Source organism: Muscardinus avellanarius (assembly GCF_963383645.1).
Source record: "Muscardinus avellanarius genome assembly, chromosome: 18".
Classification (NCBI taxonomy): Eukaryota; Metazoa; Chordata; class Mammalia; order Rodentia; family Gliridae; genus Muscardinus; species Muscardinus avellanarius.
Window position 1 is genome coordinate 40,433,136 of NC_137804.1, and position 16,569 is coordinate 40,449,704.

The 16,569-nt window shown below is 41.7% G+C and overlaps 1 protein-coding gene across 1 annotated transcript in view; it reads left to right on the plus strand.

Annotated features, from left to right (window-relative positions):
• Positions 1-16,569, plus strand: part of LOC308276590 (vomeronasal type-2 receptor 116-like) — a gene marked incomplete at both ends in the record, with an annotated part of 31,903 nt that overhangs the window by 1,429 nt on the left and 13,905 nt on the right. The window contains one exon of the mRNA XM_080715414.1: positions 392-445. Coding sequence (XP_080571540.1) covers positions 392-445 — 54 coding nt within the window. The remainder of the gene's footprint in view (positions 1-391; positions 446-16,569) is intronic.

A 16,569-nucleotide genomic window follows, 5' to 3' on the forward strand; every position in this document is an offset into this window, starting at 1 on the left:
AGCCCGGAGGTAGAAGGGCTTCCAGGAACTCCAGTACCACCAAAAGAAAAAAAAAAGAATAAAAATAGGGCAGGAGGTGTAGCTCAGAGGTCAAATGCCCCTGGGTTCCACCCCCAGACCAACACACACACACACACACACACACACACACACACACACACACACACACAAACTGTGTAACAGTTATCTATTAACATTTAACAGAAATATAATGTCCAAACACTGTTTTAAGATGATAGCAATCACCTGCAAGACAGTGTAAAAAACAGACAAACAAACAAAAAACTGGCAAAATTGACCTTCTGGGTATTCAACAACCAAGATATAGAATAACCAGGAAATAAAAATGCTATGAAGCAAACAGCCAGTATTTTAGCCCTTGTCCTTTAAGGTCAAATGAACCAAGGGAACGAATGATGGGACTCCGAAGGCCCCTGAAACTCTGGTAAGTCACTTGACCTCCTGATCAAGAGGATGGTGAAGGCCCCAGAAACTAAGAGCCACCGGTGTATATTCCGTGAAAATGATGCAAATTTTATAAAGGGCACAGAACAATGAAAAGAGACTCCATAGTCATGGATTAGAAGAATTAATATTGTTAAAATGAATCTTTTCCCCAAAGAGAACTATAGACATCAATGGAATAGAAAAAGTGCAAAATTTGTATAGAAATTCCAAAATGATCCTGCACATAGGCCTTAAAGTGCACTCAGGTCACACTACCAGGATCACTCTGTCTGCTGACAGGGACATTTTTTTCCCCTCCCCACCCATTAAGCCATCAACAAAGATTACTAGCAAATGGTAGACTCCACAAATCTTAAACTAAACCAGAACAGAGTTGAGAAAAGAGTCAAATGATCTCAAATTAACCTTTTGGGATCAAATTTACTAAAGGATACAGAAAACACGGGCTATATTACATCGAGGCAACAGGAGCCCACAATTGTTTAGAGCAGAAGACCATTCTTCCTTGAAATTTCATCACTAACAAGACCAAGTCTACATTGTAAATAGAAAAAAACCCTGTTGGTGGTGGCATTTTGGGAGTTTGTTTTGTGTTTGTTTAAATTCTATTTTTGTCTTTTCCTTTCTTTTATTTTAGTTCACATTTTTATTCATTTTAAATTTGTTTTGTCTGTTTTCTTTTTGTTTTTCTTTTTTGTTTTGTTTGGAGTTGCATCTCTTTTTAATTTGGCTTTTCCTTCCTATGCATGTGTTTGTGTATGGGTTAGTCTGCGGTCTTTTTTTTTTTTCATCTGGGTTTACCCTTTCTCTTTTCTTTTAAATTTTTTTCTCCTCTGCATCTCTTCTCAAGGGTTTGCTTCACTGTTGATGTTACGATCGTCACTTTTTCTAACCCCATCTGATTTTTCTCTGCTTTGGTCTGTTGCTGTTCCCTCACCTTCTTTCTTACCCTCATTTTACAAACTATTAAAGTGCCCTGAACATAAATGTCCAAACCTGAAGTGAAAGCTCTGTAGTCCAAGGGAAGGACTCTGAGAAATATATACCCCACTGACAATTACTTCAAATGCAAATAAGCTGGAAGATAATCCACAAAATCCTACTCATGCACCACCAGTATAGTGACAGGGAGCAGTAGGACAAGAGTTGACTCCCAACAAAGTGAAAGGAAGTCTGAATAAGGGACAGGTACTGACAGTGTGCACTCAAAGACTGATAGTACACACAGTATCAAGACAGTCAAGCTGAGGATGGGGCATCTTCCTGAATACACAATTCAGGCCCAGACCACATGGCAGCCTTGAAAACGTAACCAGATTAAGAGGACACTGAAATATCTCAGATGTGCTAGGAGTTTATTTTTTGTTTTTGAAGATTTAAAGAAGTTTATTAAAAAGATAGAAGTACAGAAAATAGAAATACAGAAAATAGTTACAGCCCCATGCCAAAATGGCATGAGGGGGGAGGGTGGCCCGGGCCAACTCACTACTCCCCAGATACAGCACGTGGACCGGACTTTTTATACCCATGACCTCCATCTTGTTTACGTATTTTGACATGGTGAACGTCCCTGTAAGGTACCTCCCCCAGCAAGGTGTGGCAGTGTCTCCTTTCATGAAGGTCAACCCCTCCTACCATCTTACGTGCTAGGAGTTTAAATGCCTGATTAAAAGAAGTAGTTGCTCTGAAACTAACATACCCACCTCTGTCCTTACTATAAAAAGATAGCTATTGATTAGAATATCCTCAAAAAAGAAAAAAAAGAAATCAGGAAATACAAAAGCACAACTGCAAACTAAGAATCCTGAAAATACAGAAAAAATGTCTATCAAGACTCCAATAAGTTCCCACAACAATAAAAATAGAAGTCAAAAATACAGAGGTGCAGAAGATGCCAGGTGGAGAATTCATAATTTGGATTTTAAATATGATCAAAGAAATTAAGAAGGAAATGAGAGAATATCCAAAATATGAAGGATTATATCAATGAAAAAATAACGGGGCAAATAAGGCAAACTAACTGAGGTGATGGGAGAGGGAAGAGGGAGATTCCCTAATGTACATGATGTACATTCACAAACATATCAAAGTCAATCACTAAGCCAAACATGAGAAGGAGGGAGGTGGGAGAAAACGGGGTGGGAATTGGGGAAGGGATAAGTGAGTGATGTGTGCATCTATGCCTCTACCATCTTGTACTACATTAAGGTGTATGACTACAATGCGCCAATAAAAATAAAAAAATTTCAAACTCATAAAAAATGAAAAAGAAATAACTGAAATCTCAAGTGAGCTGAGAGAATCAATGTACAATTCAAGCCGGCATGAACAGACTAGACCACATAAACAACAGAGTATTAACCTTCGAATATAGCACATCAAAACTGACCAATCAGTCACAAATACAGAAAATGATACTACAGCAGGCCCAGAACATTTAAGAAGTATGGGATAATATAAAATATCCAAATTTAAAAGAGTAATTAGCATTGAAGACAGTATACAAGCATAGAGAGAGTGTGAGAGAAACAGCGTCAGAAAATTTCCAAGTGTGGATAATGATATAGATGTCCGTGTACAGGAAACATTCAGAATCCCACTCAGATAAGATCAAAGAAGATTGTCTTGCCACCATATTAAAACCAAAATGTGTAACATAGAGGCTAGGGAGAGAACCCTAAAATCATTGAGAGCAAAACTCTAGACGACATTCAGCAGTAAAACAGTAACTCCAATTTCTCAACCCCAATACTGAAATCCAAGTGTGCATGAAGTGCTACTTTCCAAGCCCTTCAAGAAACCATATTCCAACCACAATTTCTATATCCAGCAAAACTATCCTTCAAAATTGACAGACAAACAAAATTTTCCAAGATAAACAGAAGCCCGGCGTGGTGGCCATGCTTGTAATCCCCACGCTTGGGAGGTGGAGACAGGAGGATTGTGCAGGTTTGAAGCCAGCCGTGCTGGCTTAAGAGACCCTGTTTCCAAATAAAAACTATAAAAATAGGTCTGGGAGTGTAGCCCGGAGGTAGAAGGGTTTCCAGGAACCCCAGTACCACCAAAGGAAAAAATAAAATAAAACAAGATAAACAGAAGCTAAAATAATTTATGAGAACCAAGCTGGCACTCAAGAAAACACTAAAAAACAACAACAACACAAAGAAGTGGAAAATTAGCCAGGCATGGTGGCGCACACTTACATCCCAGCATTTGGGAGGCTGAAACCAGAGGATCATGGTTTGTGGACAGCCTCAGCTGTCTGTTGGGGCCCTCCGAACCACTCAAGATGCTTCTCCAGCCCAGATGTGCTCTCTTGCTTTCACTGCCCATCAGGTAGATCAGGCTGTGGCCCCTGTGCCAGCCAGTCACCTCCCTCTTTCTGGCCCAGAGATAATAGAGGGAGGGCCAAGGAAGAGCCTCAGGGAGGGATAGAGGAAGAACTGCCCACCAATAGCCCACATCTCCCTTCTCACAGGAGTTGGAAGAGGTACAAGCTGAGGAGCCTTCCACTACAGTAGCAAGCTGTTATCCACCAACAGCCACAAAACAGAGACCCTTAAAAAGGACAGGAGAAATTTCAAAAAGAATTTAGAAAGACCCTGGAAGAAATGAAGTAACAAATAAAGAATCTGACACCCTGAACAGGAATCAGATAGAAGCTCTGAAGGAAGTGAAGGATGCAATAATTGAAGCAAAGGCATCAATACAAAATATAAACAGTAGACTAGACCACATGGAAAATAGAATCTCATTCTTAGAAGATGACCACTCCAAAATCACATAGTATATAATTTTTTTAAAAAAGCAATTCAACAGATGAATTGAACATCAAAGAGATCTGGGCCAATTTTAAGAGCTAACTTAAGAATTATAGGAATAGAAGAGAGAATAGAAGATGAAACCAAAGGAATTAATAATCTTTTCAGAGAAGTAATATCAGAAAAATTTCCAAATATAGAAAAAGAAATTGACACACAGGTACCAGAAACATATACAACCCTCACTAGACAAGATAAAGAAAGGGTTTACCATGCCATATAATAATCAAATTAATGCAAAGGCCAAGGAGAGAATCTTAAAGACAACAAAAGTAAAAGACCAAGTGACATACAAAGGCAAACCAGTAAGAATCACTTCAGACTTAAAAAAAAAAAGTCATGAAAACCAGGAAGGCCTGTGGTGGCATATTCCAAAGTCTGGAAAAAAACAACTTTGAGCCATGACTATTCTACCCAGCAAAAATAACTCTCAAATTCGATAGAGGAAATAAAATCCTTTCATGACCAACAGAAGCTGAAATAATTTATGCCTTCCAAACCAGCACTAAAGAAAATACTCAAAGAGATTAATTACAAAGAATAATAAATGCCTGAACCAGATAAACAATAATTTCCATTAAACAAACTAAGCAAAGAAGAACACTACCTCAAGTAGAAGTTGAAAATTCAAATGTTAGGAATTAAAAATCATCTCTCAATAATCATGCTGAATATAAATGGCCTTAATTCCCCAATAAAAAGACATATGATGGAAAAATAGAGTAAAACCCAGAATCCATCTATATGTTGAATGCAAGAAACACACCTTATAAGAAAAGATACAAACTAAAGGTGAAGGGCTGGAGCAAAGTAATCCATGCTAATGGAACTTGAAGACAAGCAGGATTAGCAACTATGATATTAGACAAATTAGACTTCAAGCCTAGACTTATCATATGAGATAGTGGGCCGGGTGTGGTGGCGCACGCTTGTAATCCCCATGCTTGGGAGGCTGAGATAGGAGGATCGTGCAGGTTCAAAGCCAGCCTCAGCTACTTAGTGAGGCTCTAAGCAACTTAGTGAAACCCTGTTTCCAAATAAAATATAAAACATATGAGATAGTGGTCAATTTTTTAATGGTAAAAGGAATAATGCAGCAAGAGGATAAAATGATAGTCAACATTTATGCCCCAAATATAAGCACAAACACTTTCATAAAACAAACCTTTTGTACAAGTTTTTTTACCCCAATATGATGTTTGAATATAATGTACTAATAAAAAATTTAAAAGAAAAACAAACCTTTTGTGACATTAAACAACACATAGATCCCAATACAATAATACTGGGAGACTTCAACACTCCTCTCACACAACTAGATTGATCTTCGAGACAAAGGTGAGTAAAGATGCCTTGGTCCGAAAGAATACCATAAACCCAATGGACCTATTAGACACATACCGAATATTCCAGCCATCTACAACTAAATTCACTTTTTTTTCAGCTGCTCACAGAACCTTCTCCAAAATGAACCACATCCTGAGAAAAAAACCAAAACAAAACAAAACAAAGAAACCTTAGGAATAAATTTAACCAAGGAAGTAAAAGACCTCTACGAGGAAAATTATAAAACTTTGAAAAAAGAAAGAAATTGAAGATCTTAGAGGATGGGAAGACCTTTATGCTCCTGAATAGGCAGAATAAATATCATCAAAATAGCCATTCTTCCAAAAATGAGCTACACAATCAATGCAATACCCATTAAATTACCAAGGTTATTCTTCACCGACAGAAAAATCAGTTCATAAATTCATTTAAAACAACAACAACAAGCCGGGCGTGGTGGCGCACGCTTGTAATCCCTGCGCTTGGGAGGAGGAGACAGGAGGATCGCGCAGGTTCGAAGCCAGCTGCGCGCGCTGGCTTAGGAGACCCTGTTTCCAAATAAAAATGTAAAAATAGGCCTGGGAATGTAGCCCGGAGGTAGAAGGGCTTCCAGGAACCCCAGTACACAAAAAAATAAATAAATGAAACAACAACAACAAAACAGAACAGCCAAAGTAGTTCTCAGAAATAAAAATCATGCAAAATGCATCACAGTACCTGACTTAAAACTATACCAAGAAGCCACAGTAAAAAAAAAAAAAAAAAAAAAAAAAAAAAACAGCAAGGAATCAGCACAAAAACAGACACATAGACCAGTGGAGCAGAGAAGACTCAGAAACAAATTCACACACTTATAGCAATTCAATTTTTGACTAAGGGGCCAAAAACTCATATTAGAAAAAAGATAGTCTCTTCATCAAATGGTGTTGACAAAGCTGGTTAACCATATGCAGAAAAATGGAAATATCCTACTTTATCACTCTGCACAAGAGTCAACTTAAGATGTATCAAAGACCTGGAAATTAGACTAGGGACCTTGCAGCTCCTTGAAGAGGGCATAGGTCCAACACTTCAACACATAGGCATAGATAAAATCTTTCTCAACAAGACTGCAAAGGCACAAGAAATTAAAAAGAGGATAAATATGTGGGATTGAATTAAACTGAAGAGCTTCTTTGCAGCAAAGGAAACTATCAAGAACCTCAAAAGAGAGCTGACAGAATGAGAGAAGATTTTTGCCATCTACTCCTCTGATAGAGAACTCAAGAAACTCACTGCTAAAAAAACAACCCAATCAGACAATGGACAGTGAACTAAAAAGACACTTCACAAAAGAAAAAGTTCAAGTGGCCAATAAATGTATGAAAGACGTTCAACATCACTAGCAATCAGAGAGATGCAAATCAAAACTACACTGAGATTTCACCTAACTCTAACTAGAATGGCAATCATTCAAAACACAAACAACAACAGATGCTGGTGAGGATGTGGAGAAGTAGGAACTCTAATACATTGTTGGTGGGACTGAAAATTAGTGCAATCACTTTGGAAAACTGTATGAAGGATCCTCAGAAGAATGGGAACAAACTTAACATATGATCCAGCAATACCACTTCTGGGTATCTACTGCAAAGAATGGAAACCAAACTATCAGAGTAATGCATGTTTATCTATGTTTATAGCTGCACAATTGCCAAACTCTGGAACCAGCCAAGATGTCCACTAACAGATGAATGGATTACAAAACTATGGGATATATACACAATGGAATATTACTCAGTCATAAGAAAGAAAATTGTGTCATTTGTAAAGAAATAGACTGAACTGAGAAAATTATGCTAAGTGAGATTAGTAAGTCATAGAAAGTGAAAAGTTGGACTTTATCCCTAATGTGTGGAAGCTAGGGAGAGAGTAGGACATAGAAGGGACTCCAAACAAAGAAGTAAAAACCATGGGTGAGTAAAGGTGGTGACCTGAGGGGAACGGGAAGGGGGAAGAGGAGAAAAAGCTGATGCACAGAATGTATATTCACAATCATATCAAAGGTAGTCACTAAGCCGCACACGAGAATGAGAAGGAGGGAGGGGGAGGGAATGGGGTAGGAATTGGGGAAGGGCTAAATGAGTGATGTGTGCATGTATGCCTCTGCCATCTTGTACCTAATAATGATGGAGGGTTAAAATGCACCAATAAACTTTAAAAAAAAAAGGCGCTATCATTTATTCCTGTCTACTAGGTACCAGATATTGCAGTACACGCTCAGGAACACATGTATATAATATAATGTTTTGCCAAAGTTTTGAGTATTTAAAAAGTAACAGAAGAAGTTCTTTGTTTTTCTCATAAGTGGGGAGGAAGGTTTCAAAGCTTTGAGGAGGGTTGAGTAAGAGAGGGGCTTTACGAAGTCATACAGGTGGAGCAGAAATTCACATGCAGGAGTTGGGAAAACCTTTCCTTTAGGAGTGGCCTGGAGCATAGGATTGTGGAGACCAGGGATATTTTATTTATTTATTTATTTATTTATTTATTTATTTATTTGTTTGTTTGTTTTTATTTTTTATTTTTTGGTGGTACTGGGGTGGAACCCAGAGGCTTTCTACCTCCGGGCTATACTCCCAGACCTATTTTTTTATACTTTATTTGGAAACAGGGTCTCACTAAGTTGCTGAGAGCCTCACTCAGTAGCTGAGGCTGGCTTTGAACCTGCGCGATCCTCCTGTCTCAGCCTCCCAAGTGCGGGGATTACAAGCGTGCGCCACCACACCTGGCCTACCAGGGATATTTTTTAGAGTAAAGCCTTATTTGACAGGATGTATCAGTCAAGGACCTGAAAGGAAGCAGAAGGTACTTTCAAATCAGGATACATTGGAGAGATGTTTTATAAGTAAGGCATTTTACAGAGTTGTGGGCTTAGTATGGAGAAACCACAGAAATATTATTTACACTGGGAACAGTAATAACATTGCCACTATGAATCAAGGGCCTAGACAGACAAGGAGAGGGGACAGGAATGGAACCCCCAGTGGAGAGGTATGAGGGGCTTTCTGTTAAAAATGTTACTGTAAGGGTCTCCCAGAGAGGAACCAGAATTATAAATATCTGACCTGTCTTTTCCCTTCTTCCCTTCCTCTGCTGAGTCTGACTGGCCACCTCAGCCAGAAGCCTAGAGGCCACGGAGCCTTTACTGTAGTCCACAGGAGTCAGCCTCCTGGGGCACAGCAGGGCGGCATGTCACCCAGAGACCCCATTGTCACAGTTTAAATCCAGTGGGTTGCCGGGCGTGGTGGCGCACGCTTGTAATCCCCGCGCCTGGGAGGCTGAGACAGGAGGATCGCGCAGGTTCGGAGCCACCCTCAGCTGGCTTAAGAGACCCTGTTTCCAAATAAAAAATATAAAATAGGTCTGGGAGTGTAGCCCGGAGGTAGCCCCTGGGTTCCATGCCCAGCACCACCAAAAATAAATAGATAAATAAAATAGATCCAGTGGGTTAAAGTCCCAGCTACCACTTGCTTATTAGCTAGATAATTTTGGAATAATTCCCTAACTATTCACATTTACCCATCTATAAGTTGGGGATTGAGGCAATCTGTCTTAAATAATCGTAAGAGTAGGTGACACCCATATAAAGCACTTAAGGTTGTGTCTGCCATACAGTGCCTACTTATTCCATGCCCAATTTGTTTCAGTCATTTATTTTTGGATAAACAGAACAGTAACACAATTTGATTTTCTTAAAAAAGGGAAGCATTTTTTTTCTGACGCTGAATAGATTCATATAGATCAACACAAAAGTACAGGTAAAGTATTCTTTTAAACTTCACACAAACACTCATCATTTTGCCCTGGTATTTTATTTGATGGGAAGAAGAGGAAAATCAGAGTCCAGGGTTGATGCCCTGCTGTTGCCTTGGATGGGAGCATCATTAGCTTAGAGCAGAAGATAAGGGGCCTTTTGTTCTGGGCAAGTGGAATTCAAGATCCCACCTCACTCTTTTTGTTTTTCCTTCCTCTTCCCTGAAGACTCACCTGTCGCCCATTGCTTCTCTAAAACTTGTATGAATTTGGACCTAAGAGCAGCTTCTTTCTCTCTCATTTCCTTGATCTACCCAAGGCCAGCAAGTTGAAGGCGGTTTCTGAAAGGCTGAGAGGCTGCTAGAAGCTGTTCGTCATATCCATCATTACCACTGCATAGGTTCTGACTTCTCCAAAGAGGGCTTCTTAAAAATGTTTGGGATTTCACTGGCATTTATTGAAAGCTCACTGGACCTTTGTACATTAATTTCCCTGTTTATCCATCATTACAATTCTATGGGGAAGGAAATCTGATCTATGTTTTATGAATAGATAAAATCTTAGTAAAGTTAGTAGAAAACTGGGTGCACCACTGAATAGACGCGTTCCCCTTCTTCCACCTAGGTGGATGTATTCATCCATTCTTTGGGGTAGGTACAAAAGTAGTATCAAATGGTAGGTTCATTCCCATTCTTCAGAAGTTCCTCCATACTGTTTACAAAGTGGTTGCATCCTCCTTTCCACACAGAGGCAATATCATTGGAGTGGAGGGACATGACCCATCCCTATCTCCCCAAACTAGGAACAGGAACACAGGCAGCAAAAGCTCACATTCCATCATCCTGGAGACACAGACCTATTCTGGGGTGGGCTTTTAAGCCAGGTTAGTTAGGAACAGGAGAATCAACTCTGGAGTATTTGTTGATGACATAAGCAAAGAGAGGCAGGCAGGTGGAGTATCCAGTTTCAGGTCCTGTGTCTGTCAGTGGTTGGTGGAGAAGAGCTTGCTGCTGGCCTCGTAGGCTGTTCGTCTTGTACCTCCTTCCCCACCCCTCGGGAGAAAGGAGAGCTGGGAAGGTGGTGGTCCTCCTCCATCCCTCCCTGAGGCTCTTCCCTTGCTTTATTTCTGAGCAAGGAAGAGGCAGGTGACTGGTTGGCGAGGGTCCCACAGCCTGCTCTACCTGCTGGGGTGGTGAAGGAGTGAATCTAGGCTGGAGAGGCATCCTGAGCAGTTCAGAGTGTCCCAAAGGGCAGGGATTGCTACTGGACACCTTAGGCTGTTTCTGTGGGGTTTCCAAACATGTATCTATGGTAAATATCCCCAGAGAAGGCTGTGTAGCTGACAAGAGAGTGTCTCTGCAGAGGTCAGTTCATGTTCCTGCAAGTCAGGGGAGCCTGCTGGCAGGGTAGATGGCCAGAACCAGAATGGGGTCAGTCAGCAAGGTGCTCCCACTCAGCAGTGGGGTGCTTCTGCTCAACAGCAAGAGCAGAGAGGGCCAGGAGACAGAGGTGACTGCAGGGCCCATGACCTTGCCCACCAAGAAAGTCGCCCATTCAGTGTGCTCTGGGAGGGATTAACAGAGCTCTCCTTGGAGACTAAGTGTCCTGGTGTGAGGAGCACAGGGCTTCACATCCTGAATATTTTCTCTAATCTCACTATTTGATTCCTTCAACATATTGAATATCAAAGTTCTGGATTCTTCATCTAGTATCTTCCTCTCCTCTGTCCTGGTAATTTCCATTGTCATGGGGTCGCGAGGACTTATTGGAGTTTGTACACAGGTAGTGTTGGTGGCTTGGAGGAGTTGTTATATTCCGTTCCGTGGTCCTGCATATGAGCTCAGTCCCGGAGCCTGACAAGATGCTGTTCTTTGAACGTTCCTGGAGGAACCAATGATGGGGCTGTAGGTCTTGAGAGATAGACACACACATGGTGGACATCAGACTGATTTAGCTCTCAGACTGAGTGTATCAGGGCAGGTAAAAATATTGAATTCTGAGTAAATACATGATGTTAAATATATCTCACTCCTTATAGTCATGTGAGTCGTATTTGTACTGATTTCACTAATTTGGGTTACATGAGTATGTCAGAAATATGAGTCTCCTCCACTGGTCTTTCCTTTCCTTATATTATGAGTAATGGAGTTACAAGCTCTTAAGACCAATAAGTCACATTACACATAATTTGTGTTCATTCACAATAGCATGAGATTTATTCAACACTCGCTCCACCTCCACCTTCACAATGGTCTCACACCTCAAAGTCTCAGACCCTGCAAGTCTATCTCTATGCGTGTGTCTCTGTGGCTGTACTGGGTGGTCTCTTGCAGGGATTGCTGGTTCACTCGTGGTGTCGTTGAGGGCCTCTCTGGATCTCTAGAGGATGCACTGAGCTTGGCCACCAGTGCTGCAAGTCACAGCCAGGGTCCACACAGGAGGAACTGACTAAAATTCCGATGAGCTGCAACTTTTTACTTTGTTTCACATCACTGGATTTTGCAGTTGTGGCACAGCAAGGCAAAATGGCACTGCTGTGTCCCCCACGGCCGCGGCCATTGGATGTGGGTGGAATACTTTTCTGCTCTCTAATCTGTCTCCTAGCTTTGTTTCCACAGCCTTTCAATTCTCGGCGCTCTGTTCAAATTTATGCTGGTTTCTTTCTTTGGTCAAGATACTGTTTTCACAGCAATAGATATTGAGTGTCATCCAGTTTTTTAAACAATTTTAAAATAAGAAAACTCTGTAGAGGTTTTCCATGAAGAGTGGTGGGAAGAGAAAAGAGACACCAGTGCTAGATAAATGCCAGGTAAAACACCGAGTTTTCTTAGTTGCGGCTGGTTATTCCACACAACTGTGAGATCTTGGTACCCATTTTTCCAGTGGGCATAGTCAGCATTAGGTGGAGGAAAGAGGTTTAACTCTGCGAAGGGGTTGGAGTAGGGTGACTGACAAATCTTCTCTGGAACACAGCCTACTTCTCTGCAAACCTTGAAACCCATTCCTTCCAGGAGGATGCTGCAGACCTGGGAGCGACGCTGAGCGCAGGATCAAAGCCTTTGGTGAGAGGCACATGGGACATCTGCGGATGACCTCACACACCTCGCTTTCTTGCTAAGGCATCTACTTGATGGAATTTTGCTACAGGGAATCTTGTGGATTCCTACACCACCTCTTTCTTTTTTGTTTTGCATTTTTGTGTATTTTTATTGGTGCGCTATAATGATAAATCACAGTGAAATTCAAGGTGATACCAATATACATGCACACATCACCAGGTGTATTCCCATGCTCCTCCCTCCCTCCCACCCATAAATGTTAGAGAGATTGGTGGTGATACTTTCTTATATGGATGGAGCATTATTTGATCTTTTTTTCTTCAGTTCTTCTCTTTCCCTTCCCACCTTGTCCCCAACCCCCTTCCACTTCTCTACTGGCCTCTGTCCTCATTTATATTAAGTTCTTTTTCTTTCCTCTTTTATCTCTAGCTTCCATATATAAGAGAAAACATATGATCCTATTCTTTCTGAAGCTGGCTAATCTCACCTAGCATAAGGTTCTCAAATTTTGTCCATTTCCCTGAAAACAACACAATTTTATGGCTGAGTAAAATTTCATCGTATGTATATGCCACATTTTTTAATCCATTCATCTGTAGATGGGCACCTAGGTTGGTTCCATAATTCAGCTGGTTTGCATCGTGATGGTATAAAAATATATATGTATCATTGTAGTATTCTAACTACAGTTCTTTTCTGACACCACCTCTTTCTCACCCTGTCCCTTTCCTCATGTGGTAGAGTGAGAAATGGCATAAACTTCTGGGTTCTCAGGAGTTCAGGGCTGTGTCTCAGGATGCAGGGGTCCCCAGAGCCTCGATACACCATGCCGAAATCATGGAGGCCAGGGAGAAACAGAGAACAAACATGTTTTTCTAAAGTGTTTTCAGCAGCAGGATGGAGGGTGACAGGTGCAGAGCCCTGGGCACTGGGTCCCAGAGCTCCTGGACAGTACTGAAGCAGGACCATGAAAAGACAAGGTGCTGGAGATGCTCTGATCACAGACACCACAGCTCAGGTCTCAGCACAGTGACTCCCTTATGAACATCTCTTTCTTTATGTTCCCCTGTCTTGAAAGCCCACTTCACACTTTGCATACAGACAGGGCATCATCCTGTGGCGGAGGGACTCCACTGTGCCCACACAAACATCATGCTGGTATCCTGCTCCGTACCTCCGCAGCTCAGCCTGGACCAGGGTGTCTCTCTGTTGGGTGGAGTCTAAGATGTCCTTCTCTCTGTTTCTTTTCTTCCTGCTCCTTCAGCCTTTGCAAACCTCCTGGAACAATGATTTCAGGAGCTGTTTCCAACACCTGAGGCTGAGTGTCCAGAGAGGAGGAGATCCGGCGCTGGGTGGCTTTTTCCCCCTTTACTCTGTGAATCGGGAGGCGTCTGTGATCGACTATCCTTTTTACTGGAGCCATATCAAACTGAAATACCTCAGAGGTAAGTTCCACGCTGTACCTTGGTGTCAAATGTGTTCACAGCTCTGTGTGCGCTAATCCCCCTCCATTTTGGTACTGCAAATTGGAAGCAGGAGCAATTTACCCCTGAGCCACACCCCAGCCTTTGTGTAGGCTCTTACTTAGAATCTGTGATCCTCCTGACTCAGCCTCTCAAATGCTTAATCCTCTTTGAATGTGCATAGAAATGAGAGAAATACAGAGCAAAATATTGCAAGGGTCTCTCCCATCCTCGTATATCAAGCAATATATTAGTCTACTCCATCAGCAATGTGGGTTTGGGAATGAATGTGGCTTGAACTGGTTGGGAACCCAGCCTGTCCTGGTGGCGGGACTTCTTTAGAGGGACACACAGGTGTCTGAGACACTGAGATTCTGCTTATAGTTTTCAGATCCATGAAGCCCTTAAGAATATTCCTTCTACCACTGCCCTGGTCTGACAAGCTGGTCAGGCACACTGTTCTTACAGTTTGAATTGTGTCCAGCCTTAATGGAAAGTCAGAGTACCCTGCACATTCCTCAGAAAGTGCATTGATTCTGGGCTCTATGCCACTTTGGGGTAGGGGTCTCTAATGATTATACACACACATTATATACATAATGTGTGTGTGTGTGTGTGTGTGTGTGTGTGTGTGTGTGTGTGTGTGTTTTGTGGAGGTTTTTCTCTTGCTGTGTTGGGGATTGAATCCAGAAATGTTCTACAATTAAGCTACATCCCAAGCCCTTTTTGTTATTTATTTTGAGACAGGATTTTGCTAAGTTACCCAGTCTAGCCTCAAACTTGCAATCCTCCTTTCTCAGCCTCCCAAGTCGCTGTGATCACAGGTGTGCGGCACCGTATTTAGTCATATTGATGCGTAGCAAGAATTTGCCATCAGACAGCCAGGCTCTGTGCACACTGTATTTGCTGTAGTGATGTTTAGAATTCTAGAATACTGGACCTATTCACACTACCAGGTCCTTGGGTAACATTCAGGCAACAAGCAACTCGTTTCTGTGGTCACGGGTCACTTTACTAGATTCATTTATTATTACATAACTTGTCACTTTGGCAGGTGGCCTACAGTGGAAGGAGGTGACAGCGGTGCTGTTAACCTTTGGGGTAAATTTTCAATTGTAATTTCTCTCATTCCTACGAGGACCTCTCTTGTCCAAAGCCAAGCTGTCTAGCTATTTTGAGTATCCTACTTCGTTCGAAACAGGCTTGCTACACTTCTGAGGGTCTTTCTAAGTTGCTGAGGCTGACCTTAAAACTGTGATCCTCCTGTCTCAGTCTCCCAAATCCTGGATTATACTTGGGCACTACCAGGCCTGGCTTTTGTTCCCTCTTTGTCTTTTTCTCAATCATCATTCACAATGTAAAATGGAAATTCCATGCAATACTTCATGCCTGTGAGCTCTCTGGTTAAGTGGCTGCAACGGGCTGTCTCCATTCTCTCCGAGTTGGGCAGGAAGGGATTCCTAGAGGGAGAAGGTGCCTCAAGCCCCAGGTTGTCTGTGGGAACCTGCCTTGTCCACAGGGCCAGTGTCATGTCACAATGCTGGGGGCCCAACTTCATACTCTACCTTCTGAGGCCCAGCCACAGAAGTTTCTCATCACTGCCGCTGACATAGACAGAGGCCAAGCGTCACTTGATCTCCAGATCTCTGCTTCTCTCTGTAATTAGGCTTCTCAAGCCTTAGATCATGGAAGAAACATATTAATATTTTGGTTGCTGAATAATGTTATTATATCTACATAATTTAAATGAAAGGAAAGATCTGCCATTTGGGAACTCGTTAAACAATATCATAAATATTTAGGTTGAACACTAACACAAAATAATAGTACATTATATAGAAAGCCATGTTATGGATACGTAAGAAATAACAGAAATTAGCTAAACTGCTGATGGGATAAATATTGACCCCGGCTTAGTTCATTAATGAATGAGAATTTTGTAATGTTTAAATTGAGGGCAAAATAAGCCAAAGTAAGAAAGACAAGTATGCAAGGTTTTCTCTTATGTATCAAAACTAGAGGGACACAAGAGTAAAAGGATTTCATAAGCCGGGCGTGGTGGCGCACGCTTGTAATCCCCGCGCTTGGGAGGCGGAGACAGGAGGATCGCACAGGTTCGAAGCCAGCTGTGCTGGCCTAAGAGACCCTGTTTCTAAATAAAAATATAAAATAGGTCTGGGAGTGGAGCCTGGAGGTAGAAGGGCTTCCAGGAACCCCAGTACCACCAAAAAAAAAAAAAAAGGATTTCATAAAAGCAGAACCGTGTTCCTATACAAGACTGGTAAGACAGAAGGATGGGAACTGGAAAGGTGGAGGGGAAGGGCTGGGTCTATGGAAAGAAACTGACGAAATTCTGTTAGATGCCTCCGCAAATATACCACAACTAAACATTATTATATGCAATCAGTATGCACTAAGTTAAAAAGAATCAAAGACATCAGGATGACAATAACAACAATAACAAAAAGAACTAGGAGGCATCCATGAGGCAGCCGATGGCACACACCCATCATTCTAGTACTTGGGAGGCTGAGACAGGGGGATGACAGTCAAACATGAGAAGGAGGAGGAAATGGGGTGGGACTTGGGGAAGGGCTAAGTGAGTGATGTGTGCGTGTGTGCCTCTACTTTCTTGTATTC